The sequence below is a fragment of the Solanum stenotomum genome, unplaced genomic scaffold (genome assembly GCF_019186545.1).
Source record: "Solanum stenotomum isolate F172 unplaced genomic scaffold, ASM1918654v1 scaffold18271, whole genome shotgun sequence".
Lineage (NCBI taxonomy): Eukaryota > Viridiplantae > Streptophyta > Magnoliopsida > Solanales > Solanaceae > Solanum > Solanum stenotomum.
This window is the reverse complement of record NW_026024956.1, coordinates 21,963-36,754: the sequence shown is the minus strand read 5'-3', so window position 1 is coordinate 36,754 and position 14,792 is coordinate 21,963. Positions and strand designations below refer to the sequence as shown.

Genomic DNA, 14,792 nt, shown 5'->3' with positions numbered 1-14,792 from the left:
TTCCAAGTTCAAAAATGTTGTCATTCTCAAATCAATGCACAAAGTCTTTCCAGGAAAATGTCAATATGATGAAAAAGTTCAAAGTTTGCAAAAGAAAAAATAGATAAAAACAAAACAAAACAAATTGCGTTTTGGTTCAAGAATCAGCAAATCCTTACGATTGATTTAGATTTTAGACATTTATTTATGTGGATCTATTTCTTATTTTGAAGAGAGAAATCTTAGGAATATGATCTATTTTTCATTAAAATTTTGGATATCTAAAACCTATATTTTAAAATTAATGTTCAAATGTTTTCAAACTAAATAGTGAAACAAAATTTCCAACTCCTTGCACCATGAAAATTCCAAATGAAAGTTACTTGACAATCATACCCTTTTCACTTACTCTTTACTCTAAATTCCATGGACTTAAAGAAAACTTGAGTTGTTTAGTATAAAGACTCTAGTAGAGGCAATTTGAACATTAATGTAAACAAAGATGCGACCTATATTACTTCAGATTTACTCACCTATTTCAAAATAAGTGGTATTTTTAGTTTGATTACTTCACATTTACCTTCGATAGGATAAACACAATATACAAACTAACTATATTTCCACATGATGATCTTGCAGGCTTAAAAAACTTTAGCATTTTCAGAGAAAATTGGAAGATGATCAACGTATATTAGAAGTAAAAAATAACAAGAATGAATACACAAGAATCTGAAATATCAACAAAATTAGTCGCGCAGAATAAAAAACATAAAATCCTCAATTGTAACAAGGTTCAAAATAACCGAATTTAGGTAAGTTGAGTTGATCAGTTCTCACTTGGCCATCATGACCTTGACGAACTCGTCATAGTTGATCTGTCCATCACCATCCACGTCAGCTTCACGAATCATCTCATCAACCTCTTCATCTGTAAGCTTCTCGCCTAGGTTTGTCATCACATGGCGTAGCTCAGCTGCAGAAATGAATCCATTCTGATCCTTGTCAAACACTCGGAAAGCTTCCTTGAGCTCCTCCTCAGAATCAGTGTCTTTCATCTTCCGAGCCATCAAGTTAAGGAACTCGGGGAAGTCAATGGTTCCATTTCCATCAGCATCAACTTCATTGATCATGTCTTGAAGCTCAGCCTCAGTTGGATTTTGTCCCAACGACCGCATCACGGTTCCAAGCTCCTTAGTGGTGATGCAACCTGTAGAAAAATTTGGCAATAATTACAAAAAATGTATTGATACCGTGTTACAAATCTTACAACAGTACTTAAAAAGGTTTTCTTTTTCTTAACTTATTCATTCTACCGGAAAGGTTCTAGACAAGCACAAAACAACGAGAATAGCTGAACAAAACTAACACATTCTTTAACTACATCCATGACTTAAAATTATAAAATATATAGGAAAAACAGGGAAAATATTTTCAATGGGAGGACAGACCAAATTTTATTTTCATCGAGCCAATGCGATGGGTTTGGTTAAGACACGCCAGATTCCACCAAGTATACAAATGGAACCTAACCATACATGTCTTCCCGATTATATCTTCTAAATTGTCCCCACTATCAATCCATCCTTCCCCTCCAAAAGGGGATTTTAGTAGAAAATCAAATATGATACTCAAGCTAAGGGTCAAGTTGGTAGTTTTTCTTACATCTCCCCCTCCTGGAAATCAGGTTTGTCCATAATCTGTTTCAACCAAAAGATGCAGTCATTCCAACAAAAAGCAGCTGATCGGGTTTAGGTGTTTACAACTAAATTCACTTATATAATACTACCAAGTCTGAAACTTTCTAAGGACATATTTATCAGCTAGTTGGTAAGAAAAGCAAACAAAGTATATATATACTTTATTTTGAGAAAAAGTAGCTGTAACATAAGTAAATATACTCGATTGATAGAAAAGCTTGAGTCTGCACCAGAATAATGAACCAACTGCTGTAGCACCCAATGATGTGGCTTAGTGGTCAATGATGTGGGTTGAGTACCATGGGGTCTCAGGTTGAATTCCCAATAGAGACAAAACACTAGGTGATTTCTTCCCATCTGTTCTAGCCTAGTTCTAGCCTTAGTCGACAGAGGTACCCGATACTTGTTGACAGTGGAAGGTGGCAAGTATCCCGTAGAATTAGTCAAGGTGCGTGAAAGTTGTCCCAGATGCTCCAGACACCACAGTTATCAAAATTTAAAAAAAAACTAACTGCTGTATAGATATAAATATAGATAGGGAACATCAGTAATGTCTCAGGAAAAGTGACTTTGCCCAAAATGTCTGAAGATGGTTCTAGTCGGACCATATTTTCTTTACCATATGAGTAAAAATGTTCCCAAAAAGACTAGCATAAACTTTCTTACAAGCTAAAGCGTTGTAGGGGAATCATACAATCCCGTTACGAACGAGTTACCACATTGAACAAAATTGATTATATCCATCATTAAGCAAAACAAAGAAAAAATCAAGAATCGACAGTAGGAATCCTAACCATGAAACACATAAGAGGGATTCAACCTTTCTAAGAAATGTTAACTGATTTGAGCCAAATACCATTTCAACAGCTTCATTCTGATGCAACCCTCAAATAAGTTCCCCATTTGTCAAAACCAAATCAACCCTCAAGTTCCCAGGTACAATCAATCAAACAACTTAACAATATCAACGAATACTTAACCTGCTGACCAACTTCACAAAGGTCAATCTGACATCTAAATATACAACAAGTTGAAGCAAAACCAGGTTCAAAATCAAATCTTTATCAACATGTCAAGTTCAAACCTGTTACAGCCAAAAGCCTAGTGTTTAAGTGGATAAGAGTAAACGTGAGAGCTCATTATCTACCAAGTTTCAAACCGTGCACCAGTTGGTTTCAGGGATATCTTGGTTATCAAAAAACTCAAATCTTTATCAAATATATTCCACCAACAACATAGAAAGACCATCTCCACGCACCACGAAGTGTAAGATTTCCACTTAGTGACACAAATTAACCACCATCCTCACCACAAAAAGATGCTAGGTTTTGGCAGTGGGTGTATTCATATGATCCCTTTTCGTTAGTAAAGTTGGTGAATTAAGCAAAGGTACGGAAAGAGAGGGACTTGAACTCATCCACTGCCTCCCTTTAAACTATATAGTATTAAATGAAACAATCTATCCAAATATGTCTCTATGTGTACATGAGTACATTCTACCCCCAGACCTCACTTTTTTTTTTTTTTGATAACCGTGGTGTCTAGACAAACTTTCACACATAGCGACTAGTTCTACGGATACCANTATCAAAAAACTCAAATCTTTATCAAATATATTCCACCAACAACATAGAAAGACCATCTCCACGCACCACGAAGTGTAAGTTTTCCACCTAGTGACACAAATTAACCACCATCCTCACCACAAAAAGATGCTAGGTTTTGGCAGTGGGTGTATTCATATGATCCCTTTTCGTTAGTAAAGTTGGTGAATTAAGCAAAGGTACGGAAAGAGAGGGACTTGAACTCATCCACTGCCTCCCTTTGAACTACATAATATTGAATGAAACAATCTATCCAAATATGTCTCTATGTGTACGTGAGTACATTCTACCCGCAGACCTCACCTTTTTTTTTATAACCGTGGTGTCTAGACAAACTTTCACACATCTCGACTAATTCTACAGATACCAACCACCTCCCACCAGCAACAGGTACCAGATATCTTTGTCCACCAAGGCTAGGACTGGTGGAGAGAAATCACCTAGTGTCATCACTTGTCTGGGTATGTTGTTGTAATTCTCCATATGATAAGTTTGCACTTATTTTCAAGAAGGATAACAATGGTTTCAAAGATATTCCAAACTCATACACTCAACTATATTAGATCCACTTATCCTCACTCAACATCAAATCAATCATAGATCACAAATAAGTCAATAAATAGCAACACTAAATGTGGATCTAGCCCTTTGAATCGCGTTAAACCAAATCCACCTCTTTCAGCTCAAACAATTACAACTACACATATATATATAATAGACAGCAATCAGCAATCACTCCGGCCCATTGACTCTAAAGTCTTGGATCAAAATTTTAGGCAAGACCCAGAAAGAACAAACACATAAATATGATAAAAACAACAAATAATTCCAGATTTATCCATTTGGGCGTCTTCAGAGCGATTTAAAGATTCGATTTTTCTTCAAAAAAATGAAAATAAAATTTTGGGTGTATGAAAAGAAGAATGGAAAGAATAGTCATGAAGAGCTTACCATCTCCATCTTTGTCGAAAAGGCTGAAGGCTTCCTTGAACTCAGAGATCTGATCATCTGTAAGCTGATCCGCCATGGAAGTTGAAAATGAGAGAAAAATGGGACAAAAGATGAGAAGAAGAAAAGTAAAAAATGAAGAAGTGAGTGTCAACTTGGAAATATGGAATGGGGGGTGGGGGTGGGGTGAGTGGGGTGTGCATATGATGTTTTTTAAAAAAAATTTATAATCATAATTTCCGTAATAATTTATGTGTACCTTGATTAAATATATATGATCTTTCACTAATACAAATATTTAAGATAATAATAATAATATGCAAGTTAGCATGCACCCTACTCACCTATTTTGCGATATTTGATATTAATACTCCTTAAATCTCAATTTCTATGATCTTTTGCTAATTTTGTTTTAAAGAGTTATCATATATTTTTGTACTTAAAAATATTTTATTTTTAATAGAATAATTTATATAACAAAAGTATTTATGATTTGTTTTTGAGTTATTCTTAATGTTTTTTAAATCTTTGACCCCTAAGTAGTGGAGACTTTATGCTTAAACCATTATGGAGAAACTTGCCAAAAAGAGAACAAGAATTTGCATTATTAAATTGTCTATATAGTTGCTACAAAATTGTAGTAGTCAAAATAGTACACTTATCTCTTATTATTTCTACTTTCTTCTCAATTTACTTAGTTATTATTTTCTTTGGACACTATGGTACATTAAATATCTCGTATTCATGTAAAATTCATAGTAGAATTGCACATTTAAAAGGTCTTTTCAGCACCAAAGGGTGTGGTGAAAAGATAGGGAGCTAAAATTTGTGTTTCCATAAATCGAGTCGGTTAAAGTGTACTACAATAATCTCACAAATATAATTTGGAGAGGATAGAATATACACAAACCTTAGCCTACCTCACGGAAGTGAAGAAGTTGTTTCCAAAAGACCCTTGGGTCAAAAACAACAACACTAGAAACAGTAAAATACCATATTCATGATTGGATCGTTGAATTGGGTTTGGGCTTTACCCGGGGAAAGTTTTGGGCTCATACATTTGGGCCCAAGGTAATCTGTATTTGACCAAAAAACTCAGCCCAACACCCTGACACATTGCATGAGTGGTAAATTTTTGCAAGTTTAGCCAAATCGAAATATACACGTGCTTATGAAATTATTTATGAAAAAGAGCATAAATAACTGCTTTTGATGTCGTCATTTAATTAATATTCATTTTATAATTATTTCTTTTGCACGTTTTCACGATTTGGTTAAAAAGTCCTATATGAAACTTGATAACTTTAGACATTCGCGTATGAACGTATAATGCTATGAAGGCTAAGCATCATGTATCTACGCTTGATCATTTTTTTTATTGTAATACTTATAAAAATTAATTAAACTTTTCGTTATTTAGTTTGATCATTTTCATGTATTCTTATACTATATTTATACACGATTAAAATACATACATATATCTCGAGTCCCAACAACAAAAAAAAAGTCTTTTCAAATCTTTCATTTGATAGGTGATAATTCAGTTAGAAAATTGAGTTCAGTGTCAAGTCAAACTAAGTTGGGAAGTGTAATACTTTTGTTATGTCTGTCACCATTTTCAAAATTCCTTCAACCCCACGATGAGAACCTAAACCCCCCACCCCTACCCTCACCCCGCAAGCCCAAACTCTCAACAATTCTCGTGCAATTGCTGTATCTTTTAGCTTTCCCAACTCTTTGCTCAAATCTGGATCTGATTCATACAAATTAGTGAAAATATTCAAGTTGTAAAGCAGTGAAAACAAAGAATCTCAAGTGGGGTTTGTAAAAGCTTTAATTTTTGGGTATGTGGGGTGAATTTTATTGCTATAGTTGATCAGTACCTTCTTGGGCTTTGTTCATTTTTATTTTTTTTTGTTGTCCACAGCTTAGCACCAAGGTCAGGGGATGGTGAAATAGAGCTTCATTGGGTTGTCAAAAGGAAGAAATTAGAAAAAGATTGTATTTTTAATGTTTTGAGGTGAGTTTTACTTTTCGTTTATGAAGGATTATTTGTTTAAATCGAAATTGTTACCAGTATTGGAATGAAATAAGCTCAAGTTTTAGTTGCAGTTCTCTTTTTTAGCTTAGGAAGAAAAATGGGTTATTGGATTTACATGTGACTGGATTGATGATTGTTGTGATTGTTACCATGTTGATGCCATTTATATTCGTGCTATCTCTCTATGAGAAGGTTTGAATTATCTGTTTTCGTCATACATTTTGGTCAATGTGAATGCCTTTTCTCTTTGGAGAACATATGAGTTTTGCAGGGTATAACCCTCCATGAGGCGGGAAAAGGAAGAGGGTTGTGACAACTATGATTATTAATCCACTCAATATTAGGTGAATGGATACATATGATTTAGTTGGAATTGAGACATAGTTGATTGATGTAGTACAACATGAGCATGCTCATGCTCATGTTGGTATTAGGAAGTAGAGGCTATATATGACGTTGGAGCTGATAGTAGCTGAGTGTTGATGAAACTCTAGGTCGAAAATGCATCGGTGCATTTAAGAAAAGGGGATGTAGATGATGTTGGGGCTAATAGTAGCTGAGTGTTGATGAAACTCTAACTGGAAATAAATGCATCAGTGCATTTAAGAAAAGGGAATATAGAAGGGAACTTCACACATAATGATGAAGTTTACTATCTACTGACAACGGCTATTAACGTCGCACTTATCTTATTGACTTTCCAAATTTCAAATCTCATTTACTCTAGCTTTGTCTCTATTCTTTTGAGGTTCAAGTGTTCTTCTGACGCATTGAAGCAGCATTCAACAATAATTGTGGAAGATAAAGTAATGGAAAGTTTTATCAAGAAAGATCTTGGAAATTCTGTAGGAGTAAAAATATAATAACTTGATATGAGAGATTCTTGGGGCTAGTAAATAGTAAGTGAATCAAATGTTGATGGATACTTATGGTAAGTTGGTCAGTGGAAGGGAGATTTGCTGAGTAAATTAATTGTTCTAACTTGAGTTATTGAAGGGGGGAGTCTTGACGTAACTGGTGAAATAGCTGCCTTGTGACCAGGAGGTCATGGGTTCGAGCCATGGAAACAGGCTCTTGCAAAAATGTAGGGTAAGGCTGCGTACAACACTCTTGTGGTCCGGCCCTTCCCCAGACCCTGTGCATAGCGGTAGCTTAGTGCACAGGGCTTCCCTTTAACTTGAGTAAAATAACCATGATTAACTAGTAATAGGCTTCATATTAATACAAAGTTGCTCAAGAGGAAGTTATTACTATAGGACAAAATAAATAGTTAAACTGCTCGTATGGGCACCCTTGATGATAGAACCTTAAAAGATGCAGTTATCTTAATCAAGCTAATAGTTTAGCTGCAGTCATGAGTGTGTGCGCGCACGCAGACACAAACACATGTCACTGACATTATTTCTGTGAATTTTTAGCATTATTATCTATACAATAAATGACCATATACTTTGTGTTAACTTTTGTCAGTTATGTGTCTTGTAGAACAGGTTCTGTGCTCGTGTCAAATCAATTAACTGAGGATTACTACTTTTTGGAAGTGACGAGGTGCAATGGAGATATCATTGTTAAAAGTTCTTCTCAGCAATATCTCCCAATTTTTCCATTTATCATCAAGTGAAAGCATAACTGATATTCTAGTTCAGAGGTATTATTGCAAGGCTGAGGATCTATTGAAGATTTTAAAGCCGATTCTTGAGGCCATTGTTGATGTTGAAGCAGCTTCCAGTGAGATGCTTCAGAAATCATTTGTCGGACTAGCTCAATTTGTTGATGAACTGAGGGAGCTGTGTGAAACCTGGCAAACATTGGGCAGTAATGTTTATTTTGTATGTTCCAAGACCTATACTCTTTATTATTGGATAAGCAGATAGTCCATTTATTCGTTTTCATAATCAGCAAACTGAATGATAATGGGATGTAGTGCACTTATAGAATTTATGGTTTATATTTAAGGCATTTTAATACTTTGAGCAGTTATATTTATTTATATTGTTGATGTGTTAATGATCTATAGGTCCTGCAAGCTGAACCCCTGATCGTAAAAATTCGAACATGTAGTCTTGAAATTCTCGAGCTACTCAAAACTTCTCATCAATGCCTTCCTGCTGATACAACTTTGACATCTCTTGAGGTAGGAGCCAAAACAGGTCATTCCGGATCTTCTTTTCCCTTATATTTGCCCTATTCCGACCCCAGCTGTAATGTTCCTCTCTGCTCTTTCTGTCAGTTAGAGTTGTCATCCTTATGGGGATTTCCTGATGTCTTATATTTGGATTGCAGCACTGTATACTGAAAATTAAGTATGTGGATTATGAACTGATGTCCATGACTATCACAAAGTCTATTAAGGCTCAAATGGAAGGCTTGGGAGCAAACTCAGACAGCTTTGCAAAACTTGCGGATTGCCTAAGATTGAAGTCGAACCAAGAGCTTTTGATTGAGCTTGTGGCCCTTGAAAAATTGAAGGAGAACGCTGAACAAGCTGAAAAGACTGAGGAAGTTGAATATATTGAGCAAATCATAGCTCTTGTTTCCCATATGCACAACTGCTTCATCACAATGAAACAGTCTCAGACCTGCACGCCTGTGCCGATACCTCCTGATTTTTGTTGCCCCCTCTCACTCGAGTTGATGACTGACCCTGTAATTGTTGCTTCTGGACAAACTTATGAGCGAGCTTTTATAAGGAAATGGATTGATCTCGGTCTTACTGTGTGTCCTAAGACAAGGCAAATGCTGGGGCACACAACTCTCATTCCTAATTATACCGTTAAGGCACTTATTGCAAATTGGTGTGAGTCAAACAATGTAAAGCTTCCTGATCCGACAAAATCTCTGAGCTTGAACCAGCCATCTTCATTTCTAGCACATGCAGATTCTGGCATGCCCAGGGATACCCAGGGTTTTCCCCTTCCTAGGGGCAATCACTCTTTGTCACCCGATTCTGCTTGCTCTTTAAACTCTCCACGGAAGAGATTGATTTCATCAAGTATGACCCAAAGAGAAGGATCATCTCCATCCCATCCCCATTCCTTTTTGGATGATTCTTTACCTGGAGTTGCTAGTAATATGCTTGCTCTGGATGTTGAAAGGATATCTATTAAGAGTTATGAAGAACGGATGGCCCACTCTGGAGAGATAAACTCACATGGGCATTGTATGTTAGAAGCCAATGAATACTCCTTTGTAGGTCATAATCGAACCACCTCGGCACCCAGCACACTATCTAATTCAAACTTTTCACCGACAATTCCTGGTGATGGAAATGAAGTGTTCTCAAGGTCAGCAGCAGCTGCGACTGATGCTTCAGGGGATGTATCAGAATCCCAACCTGCTGCTCCATTGTCTGTTCTACAAAGGGAGCCAGAATTCCCATCCATGCTGGAGACAAGAGTTCGAAATCAATCCATCTGGGGTAGACCTTCTGAGAGGTTTCCTAGAATAGTTTCTTCTGCTACGGTTGAAAGAAGGGCTGATCTTTTGGAACTTGAGGAGCAAGTTAGGAAGCTGGTTCAGGATTTGAGTAGCAATTCCATTGATGTGCAAAGAGATGCCACAGCTGAACTCCGATTACTTGCCAAGCACAATATGGATAATCGTGTTGTAATGGCAAACTGTGGTTCCATCAACTTGTTGGTCAACTTACTTCATTCAGAAGACATGAAAGTACAGGAAAATGCTGTTACCACACTTCTCAACTTATCAATTAATGACAACAACAAGTGTTCGATTGCAAATGCTGATGCAATTGAACCTCTGATTCATGTCCTCCACACAGGGAGTGGTGAGGCTAAAGAAAACTCTGCTGCTACACTTTTTAGCCTTTCTGTGATTGAGGATAACAAGATGAAGATTGGGAGGTCTGGTGCTATCAAACCTCTTGTGGATTTATTGGGAAATGGAAGTCCTAGGGGCAAGAAAGATGCAGCAACAGCTTTGTTTAACTTGTCAATACTTCATGAAAACAAGGGTCGCATTGTGCAGGCTGGTGCTGTTAAGTTCCTTATAGAGTTGATGGACCCTGCTGCTGGGATGGTTGACAAGGCTGTTGCTGTTTTATCAAATCTCGCAACCATTCATGAGGGAAGAGCAGCAATTGGTCAGGAAGGAGGAATTCCTGTTCTGGTTGAGGTTGTTGAGCTCGGTTCTGCAAGAGGTAGGGAGAATGCAGCAGCAGCTTTGTTGCAATTATGCACTAACAGTAGCAGGTTCTGCAATATGGTTCTCCAGGAAGGAGCTGTACCTCCGTTAGTAGCATTGTCACAGTCTGGCACTCCAAGAGCCAGAGAAAAGGTACGACAATTTTGCAGAAACCTCACACTTTCCTTTCTATTCTAATCCAAGTATTCTAACGACATATATGCAGGCTCAGGGACTTCTTAGCTACTTCAGAAACCAACGGCATGGTAATGCAGGGAGGGGCTGATTTTTACACTGGACAGTAACACATATTTTTCTCAAGGTAGCTGACTAAATGCTGCTTGTAAATTTGATACTGAGAGTTATTTATGTAGAGGATTCGGCTTATTGAAACATTCTAGTATTTGTGATAGAAGAATTATTTATGGAGGCTCTTATGAGTCCATCGGCCAATAACATTGTATGTGAATGTGGAAAAGCCTATTATACGCGAAACGAGTGTCTGATTGCATTAGATATAAACTTGGTATGTGAATGAGATTGGATGAGCTATTTTATTCAGAATCACAAGATTTTTTAATTTGTTTTGGATGAAGAAAGTATTTGTTTGTGTTTTGATTGTTTGTTATGTGTTTGGACAAGAAAAAACAGTGAAGAAACAGTACATTTGAGATTTTGTAAACCTGGAATTGATTGATAATTTGATATGAAGGTAACAAACACTACTAAAAACAAAAGTTTTTTTCCTCCGCATAACTGTGAAAAATTTATGCTATAAAACATGATTTTTTCACTCATTTTCCAAGACAAAACACTCTGTCGACTAATTTTTGAAAATGACTAAAGAAATAAGTCTACATAAATAAATGTCTAAATCAAGTGTAAGACTTTGCTGGTTAACTAAAAGCAGTTTGCTTGTTTTGTTTTTTCCTATTTTTTTATTTGCAAAACTTTTGGATTTTTACATCAAATTGCATGAATTCGTGTGATGTAGCTTTCTTTGAAATTTCCATTTGACTTGAGAGTAACAAAACATTGATTTCCCTATTTGACCAATCCTTGTCACGGAGTAAAAAAACATAAAGAAATTCTATAAATTGAGAATCTTTTCTTCTCACGTAATAACATAAGCAACATACACAGTGTAATCATTAAAGAGTCTCGACTTGTATAGGGGATATTATTCTTCCAAGTAGCATTTTGTACTGATTATGTGATTCATGCCTTCTAACACACCTCATCTTCATCAAACCCGGTAGCCGCCATTAGTTAAAACTAATGCTATAGCACCTTTAATTTGACTAGTCAAAGAAAGGTTGGTGTCTTTTCTATATATATTTGTATATAGTTTTTTCATAAATATTGCCACTACCAACTTTTTGAATTGCTTAAACAATATGGGGCTCTCAGTTGTGTTCTTAATTTTCTTTCTTTATCAGCTTTCTTGTTCTTCATCCATATTTCTGTGTCCCAAACATCAAAGCATTTCCCTTCTAAAATTCAAGGAAACATTTACTATAAATCCCTATGCTTCTTCTAGATGTTATTTCCGTGGTCAGAAGCCTTATCCAAAAACGAGTTCATGGAACATGAGCAGAGATTGTTGTTTATGGGATGGAGTCATATGCGATGAGATGACTGGCCATGTCATTGAGCTTGACCTCGGTTGCAGCCGTCTTGTTGGAAAGATTGATTCCAATAGCAGCCTATTCCAACTCTCTCATCTCCAAAGACTCAACCTTTCTTGGAATGAATTCCACGGTTCTCATATCTCGCCTGAATTTGGAAGGTTCTCGAGCTTGACACATCTTGATCTTTACAACTCCAATTTCTCAGGTCAAATTCTTCTGAAATTTCTCATCTTTCCAACTTACACTCTCTTCGTCTCTATGGTACTGGTCGTCTACGACTCGTAGCTCATGATTTTAAATTGCTTCTTCAGAACTTGACTCAATTAAGAGAGCTTGATCTTACTTTCATAAACTTCTCTTCCACCATTCCTCTGAATTTTTCTTCTCATTTCACAACTCTAAGGCTGGGATTTACGGGATTGTATGGGATAATACCAGAGAGTATTTTTCACCTTCCTAATCTGGAAACACTTGGCTTAAGTTACAACTATAAGCTCAATGGTCATTTTCCAAAACCCAAATGGAACAGCAGTGCATCTCTCATATTGTTAGATCTCAGTGGCGTGAATTTTTCTGATAATTTGCCTGAGTCTATTGGCTATCTAACTTCGGTGCATTCTTTGTCTCTTCCAAATTGCAACCTTAGAGGGCCTATTCCTGAATCTCTTTCGAATCTCACCCGCATAGAGCATTTGTACCTTCAAGATAACTCCCTGAATGGAACAATACCATCAGGGATGTTCTCCCGGCTTCCATCACTAAGTCGTTTACACTTGAGTAATAACCACTTTTCTGGTGAGCTTGAGGATTTCAAGTCCAATTCACTAGAAGAGATTATTTTAGGAGGCAATCAGCTGCAAGGTCAAATTCCCAAGTCAATTCAAAACCTTGAGAACCTAAAAGGGCTTGATCTTTCTTTCAATAATTTTAGTGGCAATGTGGCTATCAGCTTGTTTTCAAACCTCAAACAACTTTTGGGTCTAAGTCTTTCATATAATAAGATATCATTGATCAATGAGAACAAAATTAATTTTACATGGCCTGAATCTCTTAATGTGTTGCAATTTGCTGCATGTGAAGTGAAAGAATTGGAGTTCCTAAGATCCACAAACTAGCTTTTGGTGTTGGATCTTTCACATAATAAGATTCAAGGAAGACTTCCTGATTGGGCATGGTCTAACTGGATGTCATTGATGACTCTTGATATATCCCACAACATGTTGACAAGTGTGGAGTCAATTCCTCTTCAGACTGTAGATACTATTGATTTACGGTCCAATTTGCTTCAAGGTTCACTACCTATTCCACCAATTTCCACAAGATACTTCTTAATATCCCAAAATAATCTCACTGAAGAAATTCCTCCATCTATTTGCAATTTGACATCACTGGTAATGCTAGATTTGGCGAGAAACAACTTGAAGGGAGAAATTCCACAATGTTTGGGTAGTATTAGTAGCCTCGAGGTTCTGGATATGCACAACAACAAACTTTCTGGGAATATTCCAACAATTTTTACCAATGGAAGTTCATTGAGAAGCCTCAACTTTCATGGAAATAAACCAGAGGGGAAAATTCCCCGATCTTTGGCCAATTGCGAAGACTTGCAGGTTCTTGATTTAGGAGATAATCATCTCATTGACACATTCCCTATGTGGTTGGGAACTCTTCCAAAGCTACAAGTTTTAAGCTTGAGATCAAATACATTGCATGGGTCCATTCAACCTCCAAGGATTGAAACTATTTTTCCCGAGCTTCAAATCATAGATCTCTCTTACAATGCCTTCTCCGGAAACTTACCTACGAGTTTGTTTCAACATCTGAAAGCCATGAGGACAATCGATTCATCAATGGAAGCACCAAGATATCGTGGAGATACAGATTACCAAGATTCTATTACAGTTACAACCAAGGGATTTATGCGTGAAATTGTGAGAATCTTGTATTTGTACACCGTTATCGATCTTTCAAGTAATAAATTTGGAGGGCAAATTCCAAGTATCATGGGAGATCTCATTGCAGTTCACACATTGAATTTATCTCATAATGGATTGCAAGGTCATATTCCACAATCATTCGGAGATTTATCCTCAGTTGAATCATTGGATCTATCAGGAAACCAGCTTTCGGGAGAGATACCACAACAACTAGTTTCTCTTACATCACTTTCATTCTTAAATCTCTCCCACAATCATCTCCAAGGATGCATTCCACAAGGACCTCAATTTCATACTTTTGAGAGCAATTCATATGAAGGCAATGATGAATTACGTGGATTTCCTGTTTCAAAAAGTTGTGGCGATGCTCGGGTATTAGATACAAATGATACCGTAACTGAACTAGATGATGAAGAAAACGATTCTGTATTTCTGAGTGATTTTTGGAAAGCTGCTCTTATGGGCTATGGAAGTGGACTATGTATTGGATTATCCGTAATGTATTTCATGATTTCAAGTGGAAACCTGAGATGGCTTGCAAGAATCATTGTAGAGATGGAACACAAAATAATGACGGGAAGGAGAAAGAATCAGCGAAGGAAAAGGAATTGCAGAAGAAGAAATATGTAACATTTTAATGTATTCAATGAAGTGTATGCATTTCTTGTTTCAGTGAACTGTATAATTTACAAATTTATGCAGTTTATTGCATCTTCTCAACAACATCGCGTAATTTTTCCATTTATCATCAAGTGAAAGAAGGTAGGAACTCTTAAATCTTCTCATCAATGCATTCCTGCTGAAACAACTTT

General features: G+C 36.6%; 4 protein-coding genes across 6 annotated transcripts in view; 3 read left to right on the top strand and 1 right to left on the bottom strand.

The window, feature by feature from the left end:
• Positions 1-674: 674 nt before the first annotated feature.
• LOC125850629 (calmodulin) lies at positions 675-4,403 on the bottom strand. The gene is made up of 2 exons (XM_049530491.1): positions 4,232-4,403; positions 675-1,186 (listed from the first exon to the last, which is right to left on the bottom strand). Exons 1-2 carry the CDS (start codon positions 4,305-4,307, stop codon positions 813-815), a joined length of 450 nt encoding a protein of 149 aa, XP_049386448.1. The 5' UTR covers positions 4,308-4,403; the 3' UTR covers positions 675-812.
• Positions 4,404-5,829: 1,426 nt separating this feature from the next.
• On the top strand, positions 5,830-10,944 carry LOC125850633 (U-box domain-containing protein 4-like). 3 transcript variants are annotated; one of them, XM_049530495.1, is made up of 6 exons: positions 5,830-6,072; positions 6,156-6,248; positions 7,760-8,098; positions 8,287-8,403; positions 8,553-10,565; positions 10,639-10,944. In XM_049530495.1, the coding sequence occupies exons 3-6, from the start codon at positions 7,823-7,825 to the stop codon at positions 10,696-10,698; spliced, it is 2,466 nt and encodes an 821-aa protein (XP_049386452.1). In that variant the 5' UTR covers positions 5,830-6,072; positions 6,156-6,248; positions 7,760-7,822; the 3' UTR covers positions 10,699-10,944. The 3 variants fall into 3 exon arrangements, with proteins under 3 accessions (XP_049386452.1, XP_049386451.1, XP_049386453.1); XM_049530494.1 differs by having other exon boundaries at positions 7,755-8,098; XM_049530496.1 differs by lacking the exons at positions 5,830-6,072; positions 6,156-6,248; positions 7,760-8,098 and having other exon boundaries at positions 8,290-8,419; positions 10,639-10,943.
• An 807-nt stretch (positions 10,945-11,751) lies between these two features.
• Positions 11,752-14,792, top strand: part of LOC125850635 (receptor-like protein Cf-9) — an 8,863-nt gene continuing 5,822 nt past the window's right edge. Inside the window, exon 1 of the mRNA XM_049530499.1 lies at positions 11,752-12,248. Coding sequence (XP_049386456.1) covers positions 11,810-12,248 — 439 coding nt within the window. The 5' untranslated portion in view covers positions 11,752-11,809. The remainder of the gene's footprint in view (positions 12,249-14,792) is intronic.
• LOC125850634 (receptor-like protein Cf-9 homolog) lies at positions 13,163-14,786 on the top strand. The gene has a single exon (XM_049530498.1). The coding sequence runs from the start codon at positions 13,228-13,230 to the stop codon at positions 14,608-14,610; it is 1,383 nt and encodes a 460-aa protein (XP_049386455.1). The 5' UTR covers positions 13,163-13,227; the 3' UTR covers positions 14,611-14,786.